General features: G+C 46.2%; 1 protein-coding gene across 3 annotated transcripts in view; it reads left to right on the forward strand.

Annotated features, from left to right (window-relative positions):
- The first annotated feature begins 613 nt into the window (after window positions 1-613).
- Window positions 614-19196, forward strand: part of HABP4 (hyaluronan binding protein 4) — a 39777-nt gene continuing 21194 nt past the window's right edge. For 2 of the 3 annotated variants that reach the window (XM_033236669.1, XM_033236671.1), the window contains exons 1-4: window positions 614-1116; window positions 6300-6462; window positions 14148-14309; window positions 14521-14589. In XM_033236669.1, coding sequence (XP_033092560.1) covers window positions 762-1116; window positions 6300-6462; window positions 14148-14309; window positions 14521-14589 — 749 coding nt within the window. In that variant the 5' untranslated portion in view covers window positions 614-761. The remainder of the gene's footprint in view (window positions 1117-6299; window positions 6463-14147; window positions 14310-14520; window positions 14590-19196) is intronic. The other variant, XM_033236670.1, reaches the window with a different exon arrangement.

The raw sequence follows: 19196 nt of genomic DNA on the forward strand, positions 1-19196 counted from the left end.
CTCATGCTCAAAACTTGCTTCCCACGGCTCTTAGAGACCACTTTGAGCTCGAACAGACTGTGCACATCCCACCTCAAGACTGCTGCACTTGCTGTTCCTCCTCCGACCCCTTGTCACCCCTCTCCCTCGGCTTAGCTGTCACTTCCCAATTAGGTCAGGTCCCTTTGCTGCAGCCCGTAGAGAGCTCTGCGCCTGTCCTTCAGGGCACTTTTTCTCCATCTACAGACTCAGATCTGTGGCAACACGGAGCTAGTAGTTCCTACAACATCATGCCTGGCACACGGTAAGTGCGCAATATGCAGCTGTTGCACGGCTAAATGTATACATAAGCTTCAAAGCAGAGTGGCCGATAGCAAATACAGACGCAGTCACGGGAGAAAGCACACACCGCCGAGACACCACCGCCACTCCGCGCCGCCTGGACCAGCCGGTGGCTCCGCCCCTGGGCCCCGCCCCTCCCTGCTGAGCGGAGGGGGCGGGGCTCAGAGGTCGCGTGACGTGACAGCAGCCGGTCGGTGATTGGGTCTCCAGGCGCGCCGTCTCGGAAAGGGGGCGTACCCGCGCGCGCTGATTGGCTGTCTGGCGCGGTGGGGCGGACGGCGGCGGCGCCGCGGGGGCGGGCGGCGGGAGGGGCCGGACCGGGTAGGGCCCGGAGGGCGGCGGCGGCGGCGGCGGAGCGGGCGGCATGGGTCCTCGCCGCCGGGTTCGCTGAGACGCGCTCGCGTGGGCTGCCCTCCCGGGCCCGCAGTGGTCGCGGCGGCATGAAGGGCGCCCTGGGGAGCCCCGTGGCCGCCGCCGGCGCCGCGATGCAGGAGAGTTTCGGCTGCGTGGTGGCCAACCGCTTCCATCAGCTGCTGGACGACGAGTCGGACCCGTTCGACATCCTGCGCGAGGCCGAGCGCCGGCGCCAGCAGCAGCTGCAGCGCAAGAGGCGCGACGAGGCGGCGGCGGCGGCGGCGGCCGGGGCCGGTCCCCGCGGCGGCAGGAGCCCGGCCGCGGCCTCGGGCCACAGAGCCGGCGCGGGCGGCCGGAGGGAGTCGCAGAAGGAGCGCAAGAGCCTCCCGGCGCCCGTCGCTCAGCGGCCCGACAGCCCCGGGGGCGGCCTGCAGGCGCCGGGTACGCGGGGTAGCGGGCCACGGCTGGCCCTGCTGTAAGACTGGGGTCCCGGGGGCCGGCTCCAGGAGGGGGGACCCGGGAGAGTTGAGGGTCCTGGTGGCCGCCGAAGGTAGGAGGAGAGGGGCAGGGGTCACACCCCTTCCAACCCTCGCCAGCCCCGTGCGGGGCGCCGGGGGAAACGCTGGCTTGGGGCGGGGTGGGGCCCCCAAACCCCGGCTCTGAGCCTCTACGGCAAGTTGGACGAAGTTGAGGGAGGTTGCTGGCGTGGCGTGGGGGGGGCGAACGCGGAGGTCGCTACTCCGGGACTCCCACATCCAGACCTGGCGGGGACCTTCTCCGTCCTCCAGCCCCACCTCTGCAGGATTGAGGTCGGAGCCACCCGAGAGCGCGGTGGGGAGGAGGAGGGCGCCCGGTCCCGGGGCTGGGGGCCTCTGTGATGCGGGAGGCCTGGGCGACCGCGGGGCGGCCTGTGACGTCGGGGCCCGGGCGCGGGTCCTCGGCGCTGTCCGGCCTGGCGCCTTCGCCCCTTCCCCGTCCGGTAGCTTCCAGCAGGCAGCGGGCATCGTATTTCAGTACTTCTTGTGGTGTTGATGGGATGTGCAGCTTATAAATAGCTCAAGGCTGCTTTAAGAAAAGCGTTTTTAACCTTTCCAGCAAGAATAGTCGGAGTTCCCCACTCCCTGTTTAGCGAGAAAAAGCAGTGCGCAGCGTGGTGTCCTACTGCCTGCCGACGGGGAGTGTGCCCCAGAGCATTCTCACCTGAGCTGCGTCAGTGGCAGAGCCAGCAACACTCCACCTGTGTTTCCTCTGTTTTCTTGAAATGAGGCAGCGGTCCCAAGGTTTGCAGAGTGTTAGGAGTGAGGCGTGTAGATTGACCATTCCTGCCAACGTTGGGCAGAGTGTGCAGCGTGGCTTGCTAGTTTGTTCCTTGCTTGATAAAGATTGTGCATCGCAGCCCAGAGGAAACGTCTCAGGTTTAAGTATTGGGGCTTTGATGCGCAGCTGGGTAATGTTTACCTTTATTTGTGAAAAGTTAAATCCAGAGTCATTGTGAGAATCAATTCACTACAATAAAGATGTTGAAAATGATTTTTAAAAAAAGTTATTGACTATCTCACGACCCTTTGATAGGCCAGTAAATTTCTGAGCCTGTCTAAACAGACTGGAGATACATTGTGCATTTTATATCCTGTTTTTTATATTTTTCTCTTAAACTTATTTACATGAATATAATAAAAGAATTGAGGAAGGCTAAGCTTTTCTTCACCCTTTATTTTTTCACAAATGAAAATGCTGGGCGCGGTGGCTCACGCCTGTAATCCCAGCACTTTGGGAGGCCAAGATGGGCTGATCACGAGGTCAGGATCGAGACTGTCCTGGCTAACACGGTGAAACCCTGTTTCTACTAAAAATACAAAAAATTAGCCGGGCGTGGTGGCGGGCACCTGTAGTACCAGCTACTCGGGAGGCTAAGGCAGTAGAATGGCATGAACCCGGGAGGCAGAGCTTGCAGTGAGTGGAGATCGCGCCTCTGCACTCCAGCCTGGGCGACAGAGCGAGACTCCATCTCAAAAAAAAAAAAAAATGAAAATACGTATTCTGTTCTTCAGAAAAACGTGAGACGAGTTAGTGCTGTTAATACATTGATTTTTAGCCTTTTAAAAATTGTCATGCATTTTTGTGTTAAAAATTTTAAGCAATTCCAAAATGTATGAGGTTAAGTGAAAATCCTCTTATTTTTCCTACTGTTAACACTTTGCATTTATATACATAAATGCACAGAGCTATTTCTTTTCTTTCTAAACTTAAGTGATATAAACTGGGTTGCAACCTGTTTCCTGCACTTAATGTTGTCATGTAGTACACTCATAACTTTTTTTTCTGTCAGTTGTTCAGTCTAAGTGATCTGGCTTTTGAAATCAACTAAAGGTATTTAGTTGATTTTGTAGTTAGAATAGAAATTTTATCATTCAAGTTCTTTTTCAAGTAGGTGTTATTTCAGGAGCAAACAGCTCATTAATTTCCATTTATGTAGTTACTGTACTAAATTTATCTATAATGGGTGTCAAAGAGCTATTCGCTCAAGGTTTTATAGCCCTAGTTGATATGAAGCACTGTAGTTTTCTAACATTCAAAATTTTTAATTTAGTTAGAATGTTGTAAGTGAATGCTTAGCATAGACAAAAATAAAACATGTTTGACATATCATAGAAATGTTAATCCTGAAACAATGTGGAAGTCACAAGCTTTTCCTATGGAAAAGGGTTGTGTTTTGTTTGTTTGTTTGTTTTGTTTTGTTTTTTTGAGACAGAGTCTTGTTCTGTCACCCAGGCTGGAGTGCAGTGGCATGATCTTGGCTCACTGCAACCACCTCCTGGGTTCAAGCGATTCTCCTGCCTCAGCCTCCTGAGCAGCTGGGACTGCAGGCGTGGGCCACCATGCCCAGCTAATTTTTGTGTATTTTTTACTAGAGGCAGGGGTTCACCATGTATCTCTTGACCTCATGATCTGCCTGCCTTGGCCTCCCAAAGTGTTGGGATTACAGATGTGAGCCACTGTGCCTGGCCTAATTTTTTGTATTTTTAGTAGAGATGGGATTTCACCATGTTGTCCAGGCTGGTCTTAAACTCCTGACTTCAGGTGATCCGCGTGTCTCAGCCTCCCAAAGTGCAGGTGTGAGCCACGATGCCTGACCAAAAATGTAGATTTTTAATGTCTAACTATCTGTCTAGCAATATATATAAACCTTGGGTGAGCCTTGCTCAATAAGTTCATTCTTAAAGTCATGAGAGGCTGTTTCAGTTTTGGTTTTTCTAGCCTTTCAGAATTATGTTCTTTGAAACAGCTCAACTTTATTTTGTGGGAAATCTCACTGTCAATTTTATTGTATTCTGTTTCTTTACCTGGGCTTGGTTTAGATGGTGATGAATGCATGTGCCAGCCTTTTCTTGGCGAGGTTAGTGAAATGCAGTGCTTGCATTCTCCACTTGGAGCTGCTGATCCAGCACCGAAAAGCCCGATTCGTGGCAGTGTTGATCTTTTAGTACTAAATTGTGGGGAAAAAATTGGATGCTGATTATCTTTGTTTTGGGAGGGTTGGGAGGGAGAATGAGATGTTTGCCCAAAACTGATAATTATTCTAATTATCTTTGTTTTGGGGAGTTTGGGAGGGAAAATGAAATGTCTGCTTGATATTGATAATTATTCTAATAAGTAGCCCATTGTATTTAACAGTTTTCAGTTTATACTGTTCGAAAAGGCTTTAATATGGTGTACAGTAAATGTCCTATTTTAAGTTTGATGAATTCCAAATTTAATTGACACAATTAAAAAGTAACTTGGAGGAAGCAGAAAGGTGGGATAAGCACCTATAAGTAGTTCTGTAGTTGAGTGGAGATAGTAAAAGATGTTTTTAAAACTATGGGTTGGAAATAGGAAATCTGAAACTGTGTTAACTCTTTTTACACTGACGTAAAAGTATGGAAAAGTTTTGTTACTGTTCACACATTTTCTGATGACTGTTTTGTCATGATCTATTATAATTTTCAACTTGTTAGATAATTAACTTTCATAGTGGCTTTTTCTACTTTACGTTTTGAACGCCTTTTCCAGTTCTGAACTCTTTTTTATTTTTATTTTTTTGAGATGGAGTCTCGCTGTGTCCCCCAGGCTGGAGTGCAGTGGCATGATCTGGGCTCACTGCAAGCTCCACCTCCCGAGTTCAGCCATTCTCCTGTCTCAGCCTCCTGAGTAGCAGGGACTACAGGCACCTGCCGCCACGCCCAGCTTATTTTTTGTATTTTTAGTAGAGACAGGGTTTCACCACATTAGCCAGGATGGTCTCAATCTCCTGATCTGTAATCCCAACACTTTGGGAGGCTGAGGCGGGCAGATCACAAGCACGGTGGCTCTTGCCTGTAATCCTGGCACTTTGGGAAGCTGAAGAGGACGGATCATCTGAGATTGGGAGTTAGAGACCAGCCTGACTAACATGGAGAAACCTCGTTTCTACTAAAAATACATTAGCTGGATGTGGTGGCGCATGCCTGTGATCCCAGCTAATCTCTACCCGGGAGGTTGTGGTGGGCCGAGATTGGGCCATTGCACTCCAACCTGGGCAACAAGAGTGAAACTCAGTCTCAAAAAAAAAAAAAACAACCCAAGAATAAAACCAGAGTCTCTGGTCCCAGCCCAGTGTCCAAGTGCTGGACTCTGAGTGGACAGAAAGAGATGCCCTCAGGTACTGACTGACTCTTGGGCAAGTTGCCAACTAGCAGTGTTTGGTTCATATTCAGTAAGTTATCATTGCCAGTCTATATATCTCATAGAACAGCAGGAAAATCTGTTTTTAAAGTAAAAATATAAGCACTATAAACTTTAAAAGCAAAAACCTTGGCCAGTTGTGGTGGCTCACGCCTGTAATCCCAGAGCTTCAGGAGGCTGAGGTGGGTGAACTGCTTGAAGCTGGGAGTTCGAGACCAGCCTGGCCAACATGGTGAAACCCTGTCCCTACTAAAAATGCAAAAATTAGCTGGGCATGGTGGTGCATGCCTGTAATCCCAGCATCTTGGGAGGCTGAGGCACGAGAATTGCTTGAGCTCAGGAGGCGGAGGTTGCAGTGAGCCGAGATTGCACACTGCACTGCACTCCGGGCTGGGTGACAGAACGAGACTTATTTTAAGTATGTAAATAAATAAATAAATAAAATAGAAAATAAAAACAAAAACCTTTAGTAGCCAGTGATAAGCCACAGTTGCCACGTAATGTGCAGTTGGCATTCTGAAAGCATAGTCTGAAATACAGGGTATTCTTTCGTTTTCGAGATAGGGCTTACACACTGTGTTTTTGTAAGACTGCTTTTGTCAACTGTAGCTTATTTAGTAAAATATACCCATGGCTGTCACAGTTATTGGGAGGTGCCTGTAATTATAGGTGAGCTTAGTTTGTCATATACTTTCAAGGATATAGGGAAAGCATGCTTTAATAGTAACATTCTATTAAAAAGTCGTAGACTGTGGGCAGTTGTAGCATCAGCAACTTTTTTCTTTGAAGCTTTCTAAACTTCCTGAATTTTCCTATGACGTTGATTTCTAGAAAAATGAAATTTACAAGTACCTGTAAAGTTTAACACTGTGCTGTTGCAGATGTTGTGTTCCAGCTCTGCTTTGATTTTCTGTTGGTAGGTCAGAAGCGGACTCCTAGAAGAGGCGAGCAGCAAGGATGGAATGACAGCCGTGGGCCCGAGGGGATGCTCGAAAGAGCTGAGCGGAGACCCTACAGGGAGTACCGACCCTACGAGACCGAGAGGCAGGCCGACTTCACAGCTGAGAAGTTTCCAGATGAAAAGTACGTGCTGCAGTCCTCTGCAGGGCGGGTGGGGAACCAGAAAGGTTTTTAGAAAATGCTACTTTCTTTCTTTTTTTTTTTTTTTTTCTGAAACAGAGTTTTGCCCTTGTCACCTAGGCTGAAATGCAATGGTGCAATCTCGGCTCACTGCAACGTCCGCTCCCAGGTTCAAGCGATTCTCCTGCCTCAGCCTCCTGAGTAGCTGGGATTACAGGCGCCCACCACCACGCCTGGCGAATTTTGTATTTTTAGTAGAGACGGGGTTTCTCCGTATTGGTCAGGCTGGTCTTGAACTCCTAACCTCAGGTGATCCGCCCGCCTTGGCCTTCCAAAGTGCTGGGATTACAGGAGTGGGCCACCGTGCCTGGTCCAGAAAATGCTACTTTCTACTGGCTACTGCTTTTTGTGGTGTCAGTCCTGGGCATGTTTTACTAATTTATGTGCAATTCATATTACCTTAGATGTGGAGAAGGATCTTCCTTTTTCCTTTACGCCTTGGTTCAGGAAATGATTATACAATTAAAAATGAATTGCTTATTGGTAACTGAAGAGCACTCTTAAAAAGAAATTACACAGGAGTGTGTTGAACTGGTAAAGTTTTGTTTTGAAGCTGTAGATTAGAGATCTAATTTTGGACTAGGGATAGAATCATGGTTTTTGATTTCGCATTACCGATTTCGACTGCTCAATGGATTGAAGTCAGTTCCTGGCTCCAGGTCAGGTCAGTAGGCTGCCGTGGTGAAATTTGAAGAAGACTCTGTTGGGATGTGTAATACCAATTTCTGGCGGACATGGCTGCTCTCGGAAGTCCTCTAACACGGATGGAAGTCGTGGGCTGGTGGAGTGTTGCGTGGCTGCTGAGGGATGCGGCAGTGTGGTGGCCGCTGCACTCCACCTGAACACAGGGAGGGATTGTGTCTTATGCTTGGCACTAGCAGCGTGGGTACTTGCTGCTTAAAGCCTTTGTTTTAATCATTTAACCTGTTTATGTTAAACAGAAACAACTAGTGAATCACATTTCAAGGAAAATTAAACAGGCTAAGGAAGGCTAGAATAGTGAACAGTGAAATGTCAAGGGAGCCATTTTTCCAAACTCTTTCTGCTTCTTGACTGCTAATTCCATTCCATTTTGGATTCTGGCTACAAGTTTTAACCAAAAAGTGTGGCTTTGTAAAACTATACTATAGGGCCTATTACAAACAAAACAAGCAATAGTCCAGCAGAGAGTAACTTAGCCTGGGTGGGCTGAGCAGGTGATGACTCACGCAGAACTGTTCACCTAGAAGTTACACATTCAAGACATTGAAATGGTCTATCTGCAACCATGTTGGAGGGAGAAATTTACAGAAAGGCTTAATTTTGCCCCTTTTTTGGTGATTACTCCAGATCTGCTGTGTAGTAAGCACAGTCTACTTGCTTCTGCAAAGCTTCCTGGAGCAGAGCTGCTGATTTTTGGAAGCATTTGGGTATTTATTTTCCCCTCACTTTAGGGAATCTGTGGAAACAAGGAAATTACAGTTGACTGCACAAACCCATGTTTCCCCCCTTTTTTCGTAGCAAGACTATGTAGTCTTTAAAAAGGATAAGATCTTTATATGTGACATGAAAAGATAACTATTAAGTGAAATAATACATATATGGAAGAGTAAGGTGGGATATGGAATTATGGAGGGTTTTTTTTATTTAAATAAGTTCAGAATTACAGAAGAGTTTTAAGAATTATACAAAGAATTTCCATCTGCCCTTCAAGACTCCCCACACACTAACTTTTCACCACATTTGCTTCATCATCCATGCCCCACCGTACCACACAGCCTTTTCTTGTTATTTGAGAATACGGTGTAGGAATGTCCCCTTACTCCTAAATACTTTAAATGCATTTCCTAACAACATGATACAATTTTCAAACTCATTAAAATGAATACAATACTGTTATCTAATTGTCTAAATTACTAGTCTACAGACTTTACTCAGATTTCACCAATTGTCCCAGTGATGTCTTTTAACAAAAGGGAAAACATTTCTGGTTCAGGATCCACTCCAGGCAAATGCATTGTATTTAGTCACCTTTAATTAGGAACAGCTCCTTAGCCTGCCTTTGTCTTTATGAATTTGGCATTTTGAAGAGTATGGGCCAGTTATGTTATAACATGTCTCAGATTTTGAGTTCTTCTGATGTTTCCTCATGGAATGAGGTTGCGCACTTTTGGCAGGAATGCTACAGAAGTAATGTGTTCTCAGTGCGTCACAGTGCAGCTACGTAGGGAATTTTCACTTTCGAGGAAATTTGAATCTTGATATCAGAAAACATTTTCTTAGTTTCTTAAATAATACTCTTAATAAATAAAACATAGAAAGTTTTATGTCTGACAAACTCACAAGCAAAAGAAGGAAAATAACATCTGAGCCAAGCATCTTGCTTTATACACCTGTGATTCACTGTCTTACAACAATCCTAGCAAGTAGACACGACGCTTATTTCACACGTGGGAAGCCTGGAGCCCATGGAGTTATGAATGAGGAGTCCAGTTTGGATACCAAGTTTCATTTTGAAAACATAAAACGTGGCCGGGTGTGGTGGCTTACGCCTGTAATCCCAGCACTTTGGGAGGCCGAGACGAGCGGATCACGAGGTCAGGAGATCGAGACCATCCTGGCTAATACGGTGAAACCCCGTCTCTACTAAAAAATACAAAAAACTAGCTGGGCGAAGTGGCGGGCGCCTGTATTCCCAGCTACTCGGGAGCCTGAGGCAGGAGAAAGGCGTAAACCTGGGAGGTGGAGCTTGCAGTGAGCTGAGATCTGGCCACTGTACTCCAGCCTGGGCGACAGAGCCAGACTCTGTCTCGATTAAAAAAAAAAAAAAGAAAACATAAAAGTTCTGGAGAAGAATGGCGAAGATAGTTGCACAACGTGAAGGTACTTAATGCCACAGAACTGAACACTTAAAAATGATTAAAATGGTCAATGTTATGGTATGTATATTTTACCACAATTTGTTTAAAGCTTGTTAATAATGGGGGGAGGGTCAACATCTGAGGGATTTTTTTTTTCAGAACAGGAATTGATTTTAAATGACCAATAAACTACAGAAAGGAAGAGCCAAAATTCATCTAGACAGAGGCAGACTAATCTCCTAATAGTCTGTGTTCTAAGAGTTCAATTCAGTTCATTTGGAGCCTAAGGAAAAATTCCTACTGCATTAAAAACAGTAGTTACTGCCAGAATATGTGCTCCACATGATATAGCAGATGTCGGGGGCGGAGACATGCCCGTTAATCCCAGCACCCTTTATGACGTTGCTTCCTTGGGAAGAAAACACGTGCTCCGTGCTCTGCCTCAGCAGAACAGAAGTCCATGTCAGCTGGCTGTGACAAGACTACTGCACACATTGCTGAAACTGTGGGTCTGTTTCCTCACTGAAAAATGGAGAGGGCTGAATTTAGATAATCTTTCGAGATTATGAAGATTATATAATTCCAATAAACGTGTAGGTATCAAAGAAACTCAAGGTGACACCCTTTTTCACTCTCAGATAAGCCAATATCAAATTGTAATTTAGCATATTCAAGCTTGGGGAAAGTGCTATAAGAGATGCTGTCGGTGATGTGGTGGCTCACGCCTGTAATCCCAGCACTTTGAGTAGGCTGAGGCAGGGAGATCACCTGAGGTCAGGAGTTCAAGACCAGCCTGGCCAACATAGTGAAACCCTGCCTCTCTTAAAAATTCAAAAATTAGTGGGGTGCGCCTGTAATCCCAGCTACTCGGGAGACTGAGGCAGGAGAATCGCTTGAACCCAGGAAGTGGAGGTTGCAGTGAGCCAAGATTGCGCCACGTCACTCCAACCTGTGTGACAGGCGAGATTCTGTCTCAAAAAAAAAAAAAGAATTTATAGGTTGGGCACAGTGGCTCACACCCGGAATCCCAGCACTTTGGGAGACAGAGGCAGGCAGATCACCTGTGCTCAGGAATTCAATTCCAGCCTGGCCAACATGGTGAAACCATGTCTCTACTAAAAATACAAAATTAACTGGGTGTGGTGGCACACGCCTATAATCCCAGCTAGTCTGGAGGCTGAGGCAGGAGAATCGCTTAAACCCAGGAAGTGGAGGTTGCAGTGAGCCAAGATTGCGCCACGTCACTCCAACCTGTGTGACAGGCGAGACTCTGTCTCTAAAAAAAAAAAAAAAAATTTGCCAGGCATGGTGGCACACGACTGTGATCTCAACCACTGAGGAGGCCGAGTCTGCAGTGAGCTGAGATTGCACCACTTCACTCCAGCCTGGGAGACAGAACGAGACTCTGTCTCAAAAAAAAAAAAATTTACTGTTGGCTGGGCACAGTGGCTCATACCCATAATCCTAGCACTTTGGGAGGCCTAAGCAGGTGGATCTCTTGAACCCAGTAATTTTAGACCAGCCTGGGTGACGTGGTGAAACCCGCATCTCTACAAAACATACAAAAATTAGCCGAGTGTGGTGGCGCACGCCTGTAGTCTCAGCTGCTTGGGGACTGACATGGCAGGATTGTTTGAGCCCTGGAGGTCAAGGCTGCAGTGAGCAGTGATTGGGCCACTGTACTCCAGCTTGGACAACAGGGTGAGATACTGTCTTTAAAAAACAAAACAAAACAAAAATTACTGTTACTTTTCTCTTGTTTGTTTTAGAACTGTACTTTAGATTTCTTTTTTTGAGGCAGGGTGTTGCTCTGTTTCCCAGGCTGGAGTGCAGTGGCAGGATCTCGGCTCACTGCACTCCTGGGCTCAAGTAATCCTTCCACCTCAGCCTCCTGAGTAGCTGAGATTACAGGCATGCTCCACCATGGCTGGCTAATTTTTATATTTTTTAGCAGAGATGGGGTTTTGCCGTGTTGCCCAAGTTGGTCTCGAACTCCTGGGCCCAAGTGATCCAACTGCGTTGGCCTCCCAAAGTGCTGGGACGTCCCAGCCCGCTTTAGATTTCTTTTTTTTTTTTTTTTTTTTTTTTTGAGGCGGAGTCTCGCTCTGTCGCCCGGACTGGAGTGCAGTGGCCAGATTTCAGCTCACTGCAAGCTCCGCCTCCCGGTTTACGCCATTCTCCTGCCTCAGCCTCCCGAGTAGCTGGGACTACAGGTGCCCGCCACCTCGCCCGGCTAGTTTTTGTATTTTTAGTAGAGACGGGGTTTCACCGTGTTAGCCAGGATGGTCTTGATCTCCTGACCTCGTGATCAGCCCATCTCGGCCTCCCAAAGTGCTGGGATTACAGGCTTGAGCCACCGCGCCCGGCCTAGATTTTCTTTTCTTTTCTTTTCTTTTTTTTTTTAAGACAAGGTCTCGCTTTGTCGCCCGGGCTGGAGTGCAGTGGCGCCATCTCGGCTCACTGCAACCTCCGCCTCTCGGGTTCAAGTGATTCTCCTGCAGCCCCCCAGAACTAGCTGGGATTACAGGTGTCCGCCACCAAGCCTGGCTAATTTTTGTATTTTTTAGTAGAGTTGGGGTCTCACCATATTGGCCAGACTGGTCTCAAACTCCTGACCTCAAGTGATCTGCCCGTCTTTGGCCTCCCAAAGTGCTGGGATTGCAGGCGTGAGCCAACAGGTGTGAGCCACCGAGACCAGCCTGCTTTAAATATTTGCTATAGTTTAGAATCAAGAGTCAGGTTTTGCAAAGATTTCTATTTTTGGTTAGAGGAGGTGGGAGACAGAAAAGCCAACTTGGAGAATGTATTGAGGTTGGTGTTTCTTATAAGAGACTGGTATAACATTAATGATCGGTACTTCTGTATTTATTTTTTGAATGAGGAAGATTGTGAGTTTTGTATTTTTTTACCCACTATTGTATAGCGTCTTTTTTTCCCCCCCCCCCCGAGATGGAGTCTCGCTCTGTCGCCCAGGCTGGAGTGCAGTGGCGCGATCTCGGCTCACTGCAAGCTCCACCTCCCAGGTTCACGCCATTCTCCTGCCTCAGCCTCCCAAGGAGCTGAGACTACAGGCACCCGCCACCACGCGCGGCTAATTTTTTGTATTTTTAGTAGAGACGGGGTTTCACCATGTTGGCCAGGATGGTCTCAATCTGCTGATCTCATGATCCGCCTGCCTTGGCCTTCCAAAGTGCTGGGATTATAGGCGTGAGCCACCGCACCCGGCCTAGCGGCTTCTTAATGTAGCACTTTAGCCACAAAAGTAGATTGTAACATACCTCTAGTGCTGGTGTTTGAGCTACTAATGCCACTAGGTTTCTTGATGCCAGGACCTCTATTAAATAAGTAATTTCTTGTGATTTTAAATATTTTTAAAAGCCTTGCCAAATTAGAAAATATTTATCTTATTAAACTAGTGTTACAATGGTGAAAAAGAGCTTAGAGCTTAGTGAAGGAGAGACAAGTCCTCAGAAAGAGTGATGGTGACCAGCAACGGTGTAGGGAGGAGTGGGTGAGCAATCAGGTCCTGGCTCCAGGCTATGATGTGGCAGAGGAAGAAAAGGGAGGGGTGGCTTGGACTCTTGCTCATGTTGTGAGTTGGGGATCACAGGAGGAATAAGGGCTCCATGTTGGGCATGTATGTGCCTGACCTGGGCATGTCCAGGTGGAGAAGTCTAGGAAGTAACTGGCTTCATGTCCTGCAATCAGATGAGAGACACAGGGCCAGTTAGCATTCGCATGGAGGCCAGGTGGATGTGGCATGAGCCGAGATCCTGCCACTGCACTCCAGCCTGGGCAACAGAACACGGCCCTGCCTCAAAAAAAGAAATCTAAAGTAGGGTTCTCATAAAACAGACAAAAGAAAAGTGGGAGGCCAACAAGGATAGGGACAGATGGGTATCCATGTAGAGCACCAAGACAAATGGTTAGGCACGAGAGGCAGGCGGAGAACTTTTCTATTCTCTGAATCTTGAATTGGCTGCCTCTGAGAAGTGGAATTGCATGGCTGAGGAACAGTGTGAGTTTTGTACCATGTTTGGGTATTACCTATTCTAAAAATAATTTTCTAAGGGCAGGCAGAAAAAGAGAAGCCAGAAAAGTCAGGAAGATTAGTGGCCAGCAGTGTCATATGACACTGGGGTCAAATGACATGAAGACAAAAGTTGCTATTGGGCTTAACAAAGAGGTCTTCAGCTGCCCTTAGCCGTTTATCTGGAGTAATGAGGTGGAAAGCAGGTTAAGGTTTTCACAGTTCCAATACCGGCTGGTTGTGTGTTTAGGAGGGAGATATGGGAAGGGGCATAATTTGAAGTTTAACCATTTTTCTTACACAAAACATTCCACATTTAACTTAAAGATTTAGTATTATAACAGGAATGGACTTTAGAGTTTATTTGTCTAACATCCTTATTTTTTGAGTAAGGAAACTAGATCCAGAGAGAGAAAGGAATGCCCCACTCCCATTAGTACTAGGGCCTGTCTAGCACCTGCCTCTCATGGGCTGGCCCTACCACTTAGCCTACTCTGTGCCTCCGTTTCCTCATCTGTAGGCAATAATTGTATATTAAAGATTTGTCTGCGAGCATCCAATTACTATATGCAAAGTGCTCAGAACAATGCCGGTATATAGTCTATAGCGTGTGCTCACTAAAGGTTCACTATTAACTTATGATTCGAGCCACCATTCTTTCCAGTATATTATAACCATGATTTTCTTTTAGAATTTTTTTCCGGAGGAGACCTTAGACCTTTAATTTACCAGTTTTTATTATATCCATTTCTTCCTAGACCAGGTGATAGGTTTGATCGAGACAGACCGCTGAGAGGACGTGGAGGCCCGAGAGGGGGTATGCGCGGCAGAGGCAGAGGTGGCCCCGGGAACAGAGTTTTTGATGCTTTTGACCAGAGAGGAAAGCGAGAATTTGAAAGATACAGTGGGAATGACAAAATGTAAGTTTCTTTGTAAATGCTATTTTTACTTGAAGATGTTGGCAGCACATGGTATGAATCTATTCTGTGTTAATATTTAGTTAACTTTCTAGTACTGTGCTGTTATTCCTGTGAGAAGCTGATCCTGGGATTTTCATGAACCACTCTTTCTGATGCGGAGACTGACCGGAGACTAGCTTCTGGTTTACGGGACTGTTCTTTCTTTCCATAGAGCAGTCAGAACTGAAGACAACATGGGTGGATGTGGAGTTCGAACCTGGGGATCAGGCAAAGATACCAGGTACGGTGTAAGTGTGTGCCCTCTGAGAACCTGCAATTAAGTGGAAATCTCTGGATCTTTGCTTTTCTTGAAAATGATGTCTTCCGTGTTGTGCTTTATACCAGTGTATACCCTAAGTAGAGACTGATTTTAGGCTTTTGTTTAGTGAGATAACTTTTTAAAACAGGTTTGCTATGTTGCAGTTAGATTTAAACTGCTTTTAAAATTCTGTAGCCAGGCCGGGCGTGGTGGCTCAAGTCTGTAATCCCAGCACTTTGGGAGGCCGAGACAGGCGGATCACGAGGTCAGGAGATCGAGACCATCCTGGCTAACCCGGTGAAACCCCGTCTCTACTAAAAAATACAAAAAACTAGCCGGGCGAGGTGGCGGGCACCTGTAGTCCCAGCTACTCGGGAGGCTGAGGCAGGAGAATGGCGGGAACCCGGGAGGCGGAGCTTGCAGTGAGCTGAGATCCGGCCACTGCACTCCAGCCTGGGCGACAGAGCAAGACTCCGTCTCAAAAAAAAAAAAAATATTCTGTAGCCAAACAAATTTGTGACAGATGACCATGTATTTGCTGATGCCTCAAACATATGGCACTGTACATTTGCACATGCCTCAAAATGCTTTTTGTTGGCTGCACACAGTGGCTCACTCCTGTAATCCCAGTACTTTGGGAGGCCAAGGCGGGTGGATCACTTGAGGTCGGGCGTTTGAGACCAGCCTGGCGAACATGGTGAAACCCCATTTCTACTAAAAATACAAAAACCAGCTGAGCATGGTGGTGGGTGCCTGTAGTCCCAGCTACCCAGGAGGCTGAGGCGGAAGAGTTGCTTGAACCTGGGAGGTGGAGGTTGCAGTGAGCCGAGATGGCACCACTGCTCTCCAGCCCGGGTGACAGAGCATCTGTCACTCAACATCTCAAAAAAACAAAAAAAAGGGTTTTTGTTTTGTTTAATTTTATTACTTTTTAAAATAGAGACAGGATCTTACTATGTTCCCCACGCTGGTCTCGAACTCCTGGGCTCAGGCAGTCCTCCTGCCTCAGCCTCCCAAAGTGCTAGGATTACAGGCGTGAGCCACTACATCCAGCCTGAAATGCTTTTTAAATTATTGGATATTCTATATGTTTTTACCTTTCAAAGTTCTTGTGGATCCTTGACACATCTTCATTTTATAAAATCATTTGTAGATTGAAGCTTAGTGACCGGTTTCACCTGAGGCTCAAGTTGGACATTTCTCTGAGGCTTCATGGTGCCTTAGATGTGCGCCAGTTCTGCTAGTTAGATACATGGTTCTGCTCTGTTTTATTTCACAGCTGGAGGGATGATGCCTTCCGGGTGTCTGCAGAAGAAGAGGTAGGGCATGCGGCAGGCAGTGCAGTGTGAGCAGTGCTACAGGGCAGGCTTCCCACTAGCGCAAAGGCTTGAGGGGATCCCGGCTTCCACTTTTCAGGCTTCCACTTTGAAGAATATAAGCTTTTTTTTTTTTGAGACGGAGTCTTGCTCTGTCACCCAGGCTGGAGTGCAATGGCGTGATCTCGGCTCACTGCAACCTCCACTGCCCAGGTTCAAGCGGTTCTCCTGCCTCAGCCTCCCAGGTAGCTGGGACTACAGGTGCACGCCACCATGCCCGGCTAATTTTTGTATTTTTAGTAAAGACTGGGTTTCACAACATTGGTTAGGCTGGTCTCGAACTCCTGACCTCAGGTGATCTGCCCGCCTCGGCCTCCCAAAGTGCTGGGATTACAGGTGTGAGCTACCATGCCTGGTCAGAATATAAGCTTTTTACATGAACTTATTTTTCTTAAATTGTTGTCCTTAAAGACAAATGTATAAACTAATATCAAATGTAACAATGTTGGATTTACTATCATTGCTCATTTGTGTTCTCCTTGAAAAGAAGAGAAACTTGTTGAGTGTTTCTCTATCTGGGGTTCTGCAGGATCTTGATGACAGATCTTTTCATTTTGTTTTATTTTATTTTGATAATATATATTAAAAAGTAATATAGGCACCTTCTTTCTTTTTCTTTTTCTTTTCTTTCTTTCTTTTTTTTTTTTTTTGAGACAGAATCTCACTCTGTCACCCAGGCTGCAGTGCAGTGGTGTGATCTCGGTTCACTGCAACTTCCACCTCCCAGGTTCAAGCAATTCTCCTGCCTTAGCTTCCCGAATAGCTGGGATTATAGGTGCCCGCCACTATGCCTGGTTACTTTTTATATTTTTAGTAGAGATGCAGTTTCACCATGTTGGCCAGGCTGGTCTCAAACTCCTGACCTCAGGTGATCCACCTGCCTCAGCCTCCCAAAGTGCTCGGATTATAGGCGTGAGCTCCCATGCCCGGCTTGGGCACCTTCTTTCTTAATCATCTGATTTACCACCTTATTTAACACTACCACTTCATTTCAGTTTGCCTTTGAACTTAAAATCATTTTGGCTCTAAGTGGTTACTTATCCTGGAGCGCCAGCCTTGGCCTTGTAATGTTAAGAGGTGACCACTTGTGCCCCTGGCAGGCTGGCATGTCTCATTGTTAAAATGACATGTGCCCCATGGCACTCATTTTGGATTGGTTTGTGAGTTAGAAAGTCAAAGCTCTTTTTTTTCCCTCTTTCTCTCTAAGTCAGGGTCTGACTCTGTTGCCTATGCTGGAGTATGGTGGCTCACTCTTGGCTTACCATAACCTTGAAACCCCAGGCTCAGTTGATTCTTCCACCTCAGCTTCCTGAGTAGCTAGGACTACAGGCACACGCCACCACACCCAGCATTTTTTTTTTTTTTTTTTTTTGGAGACAGAGTCTCACTCTGTTGCCCAGGATGGAGTGCAGTGGCATGATCTTGGCTCACTGCAACCTCTCCCTCCCGGGTTCAAGTGATTCTCCTGCCTCAGCTTCCCTAGTAGCTGGGACTACAGGTGCATGCAACCATGCCCAACTAATTATTTTTTTTTTTGTATTTTTGGTACAGATGGGGTTTCACTGTGTTAGCCAGGATGGTCTTAATCTCCTGACCTCATGATCCGCCTGCCTCAGCCTCCCAAAGTACTGGGATTACAGACATGAGCCACCGCGCCCGGCCTTTTTTGTATTTTTAGTAGAGATGCAGGTCTGCTGTGTTTCCCAGGCTGGTGTCAGACTTCTGGGCTCAAGCAGTTCACCTGCCTTGGCTCCCAAAGAGCTAAGACTACAGGCGTAAGCCACCATACCCAGCTAGTCAAAACTCTTAGGTGGTTAGAATTTGTAATGGAAAGCTTTTCTTAGAATAAGACTAATTTCTTAATAAATAGAGATAAATTTTATTTATTTATACATTTACTTCGTACATTTCTTAATAAATGGAGTAAGAAATTTATTTCTTAATAAATCAGCTTGAGGTCATGAAAATGATGCAGTGCGAAGGAGTTATGTGCTACTTTAGATTAGTGAGAAGAAAGTGGAGGTGAGCCTAACACAGTAAGTAATGGTTTGTGGCTGGCAAAGCCCAAGTGCCTCACCGTGTATTAAAGGTGTAAGGGCTTTGCAGTAGTTTAGTATTCCTATTTGAAGACACTGACAGCAATAACTGGGTTTAAGAACAAAATGCCTTCAAACTGGCATGACTGCGCCATTTCAGTAATAATGCTTTTCTTCAACAGTTTGACAGCGCTAAAATAGAATTTTTTCTATTTATCTGTGCTGAAATAGAATTTTTCCATCTGCAATAATTTAAAAAGTGTATCAGATATTATTGTTAAAATTGCAATAGACACCCATGAATGCAGTTTTCAATAATGCTGCCTTTCAACTTTTATTGTGAAGAACAAGACAGTTTTATTTGTTCTCAAAGCAACATTTGATGAAAATCTGTTTGTTGTCAGAGATTTGATTAAGTGTGAGGTCTGATTAAATTTGAACTAGGTAACAAAGCCTTGAAGTGTGTAACATCATTTTATGGAACATATGTGCACAAATAGGGATTTTCTGCACCAGTACAACTGAAGTCAAATATAGACATGGGCCTTGGGGTATATCTTTCTTCTGATAAATCCAACATTGGTGATTTACCTTTTTTTTTTGAGACGGAGTCTCACTCTGTTGCCAGGCTGGAGTGCAGTGGCACAATCTCAGCTCCCTGCAACCTCCGCCTCCTGGGTTCAAATGATTTTCCTGCCTCAGCCTCCCAAGTAGCTGGGACTACAGGCACGTGCTACCACGCAGCTAAGTTTTGTATTTTTAGTAGAGACGGGGTTTCACCCTGTTGGCCAGGCTGGTCTCAATCCTCTGACCTCGTGATCTGCCCGCCTCGGCCTCCCAAAGTGCTGAGATTACAGGCGTGAGCCACCGTGCTCGGCTGATTTACTTTCAACAAAATAGCAGAACCTGCCAAATTAATTGCGGCTAATTTTGAAACTTAATTTTCTTTAAGTTTTGATCATAGGGTTCTATAAGAGCTATAGGCACAATAGTTTATATTCATTTATAAAATAATTTAGGTCAACATGGGGGGAGACATCTGTGATTTTTCTTTTCTGTAAAACCAGCTAATTGCTGAAGTTTAAGAAATACTCAGTTGTTTTGTGGTTCATGCCTGTAATCCTAGCACTTAGGGAGGCTGAGGCAGGTGGATTCCTGGAGTCCAGGAGTTCAAGAC

The sequence above is a fragment of the Trachypithecus francoisi genome, unplaced genomic scaffold (assembly GCF_009764315.1).
Source record: "Trachypithecus francoisi isolate TF-2019V2 unplaced genomic scaffold, Tfra_2.0 Lachesis_group16, whole genome shotgun sequence".
Classification (NCBI taxonomy): Eukaryota; Metazoa; Chordata; class Mammalia; order Primates; family Cercopithecidae; genus Trachypithecus; species Trachypithecus francoisi.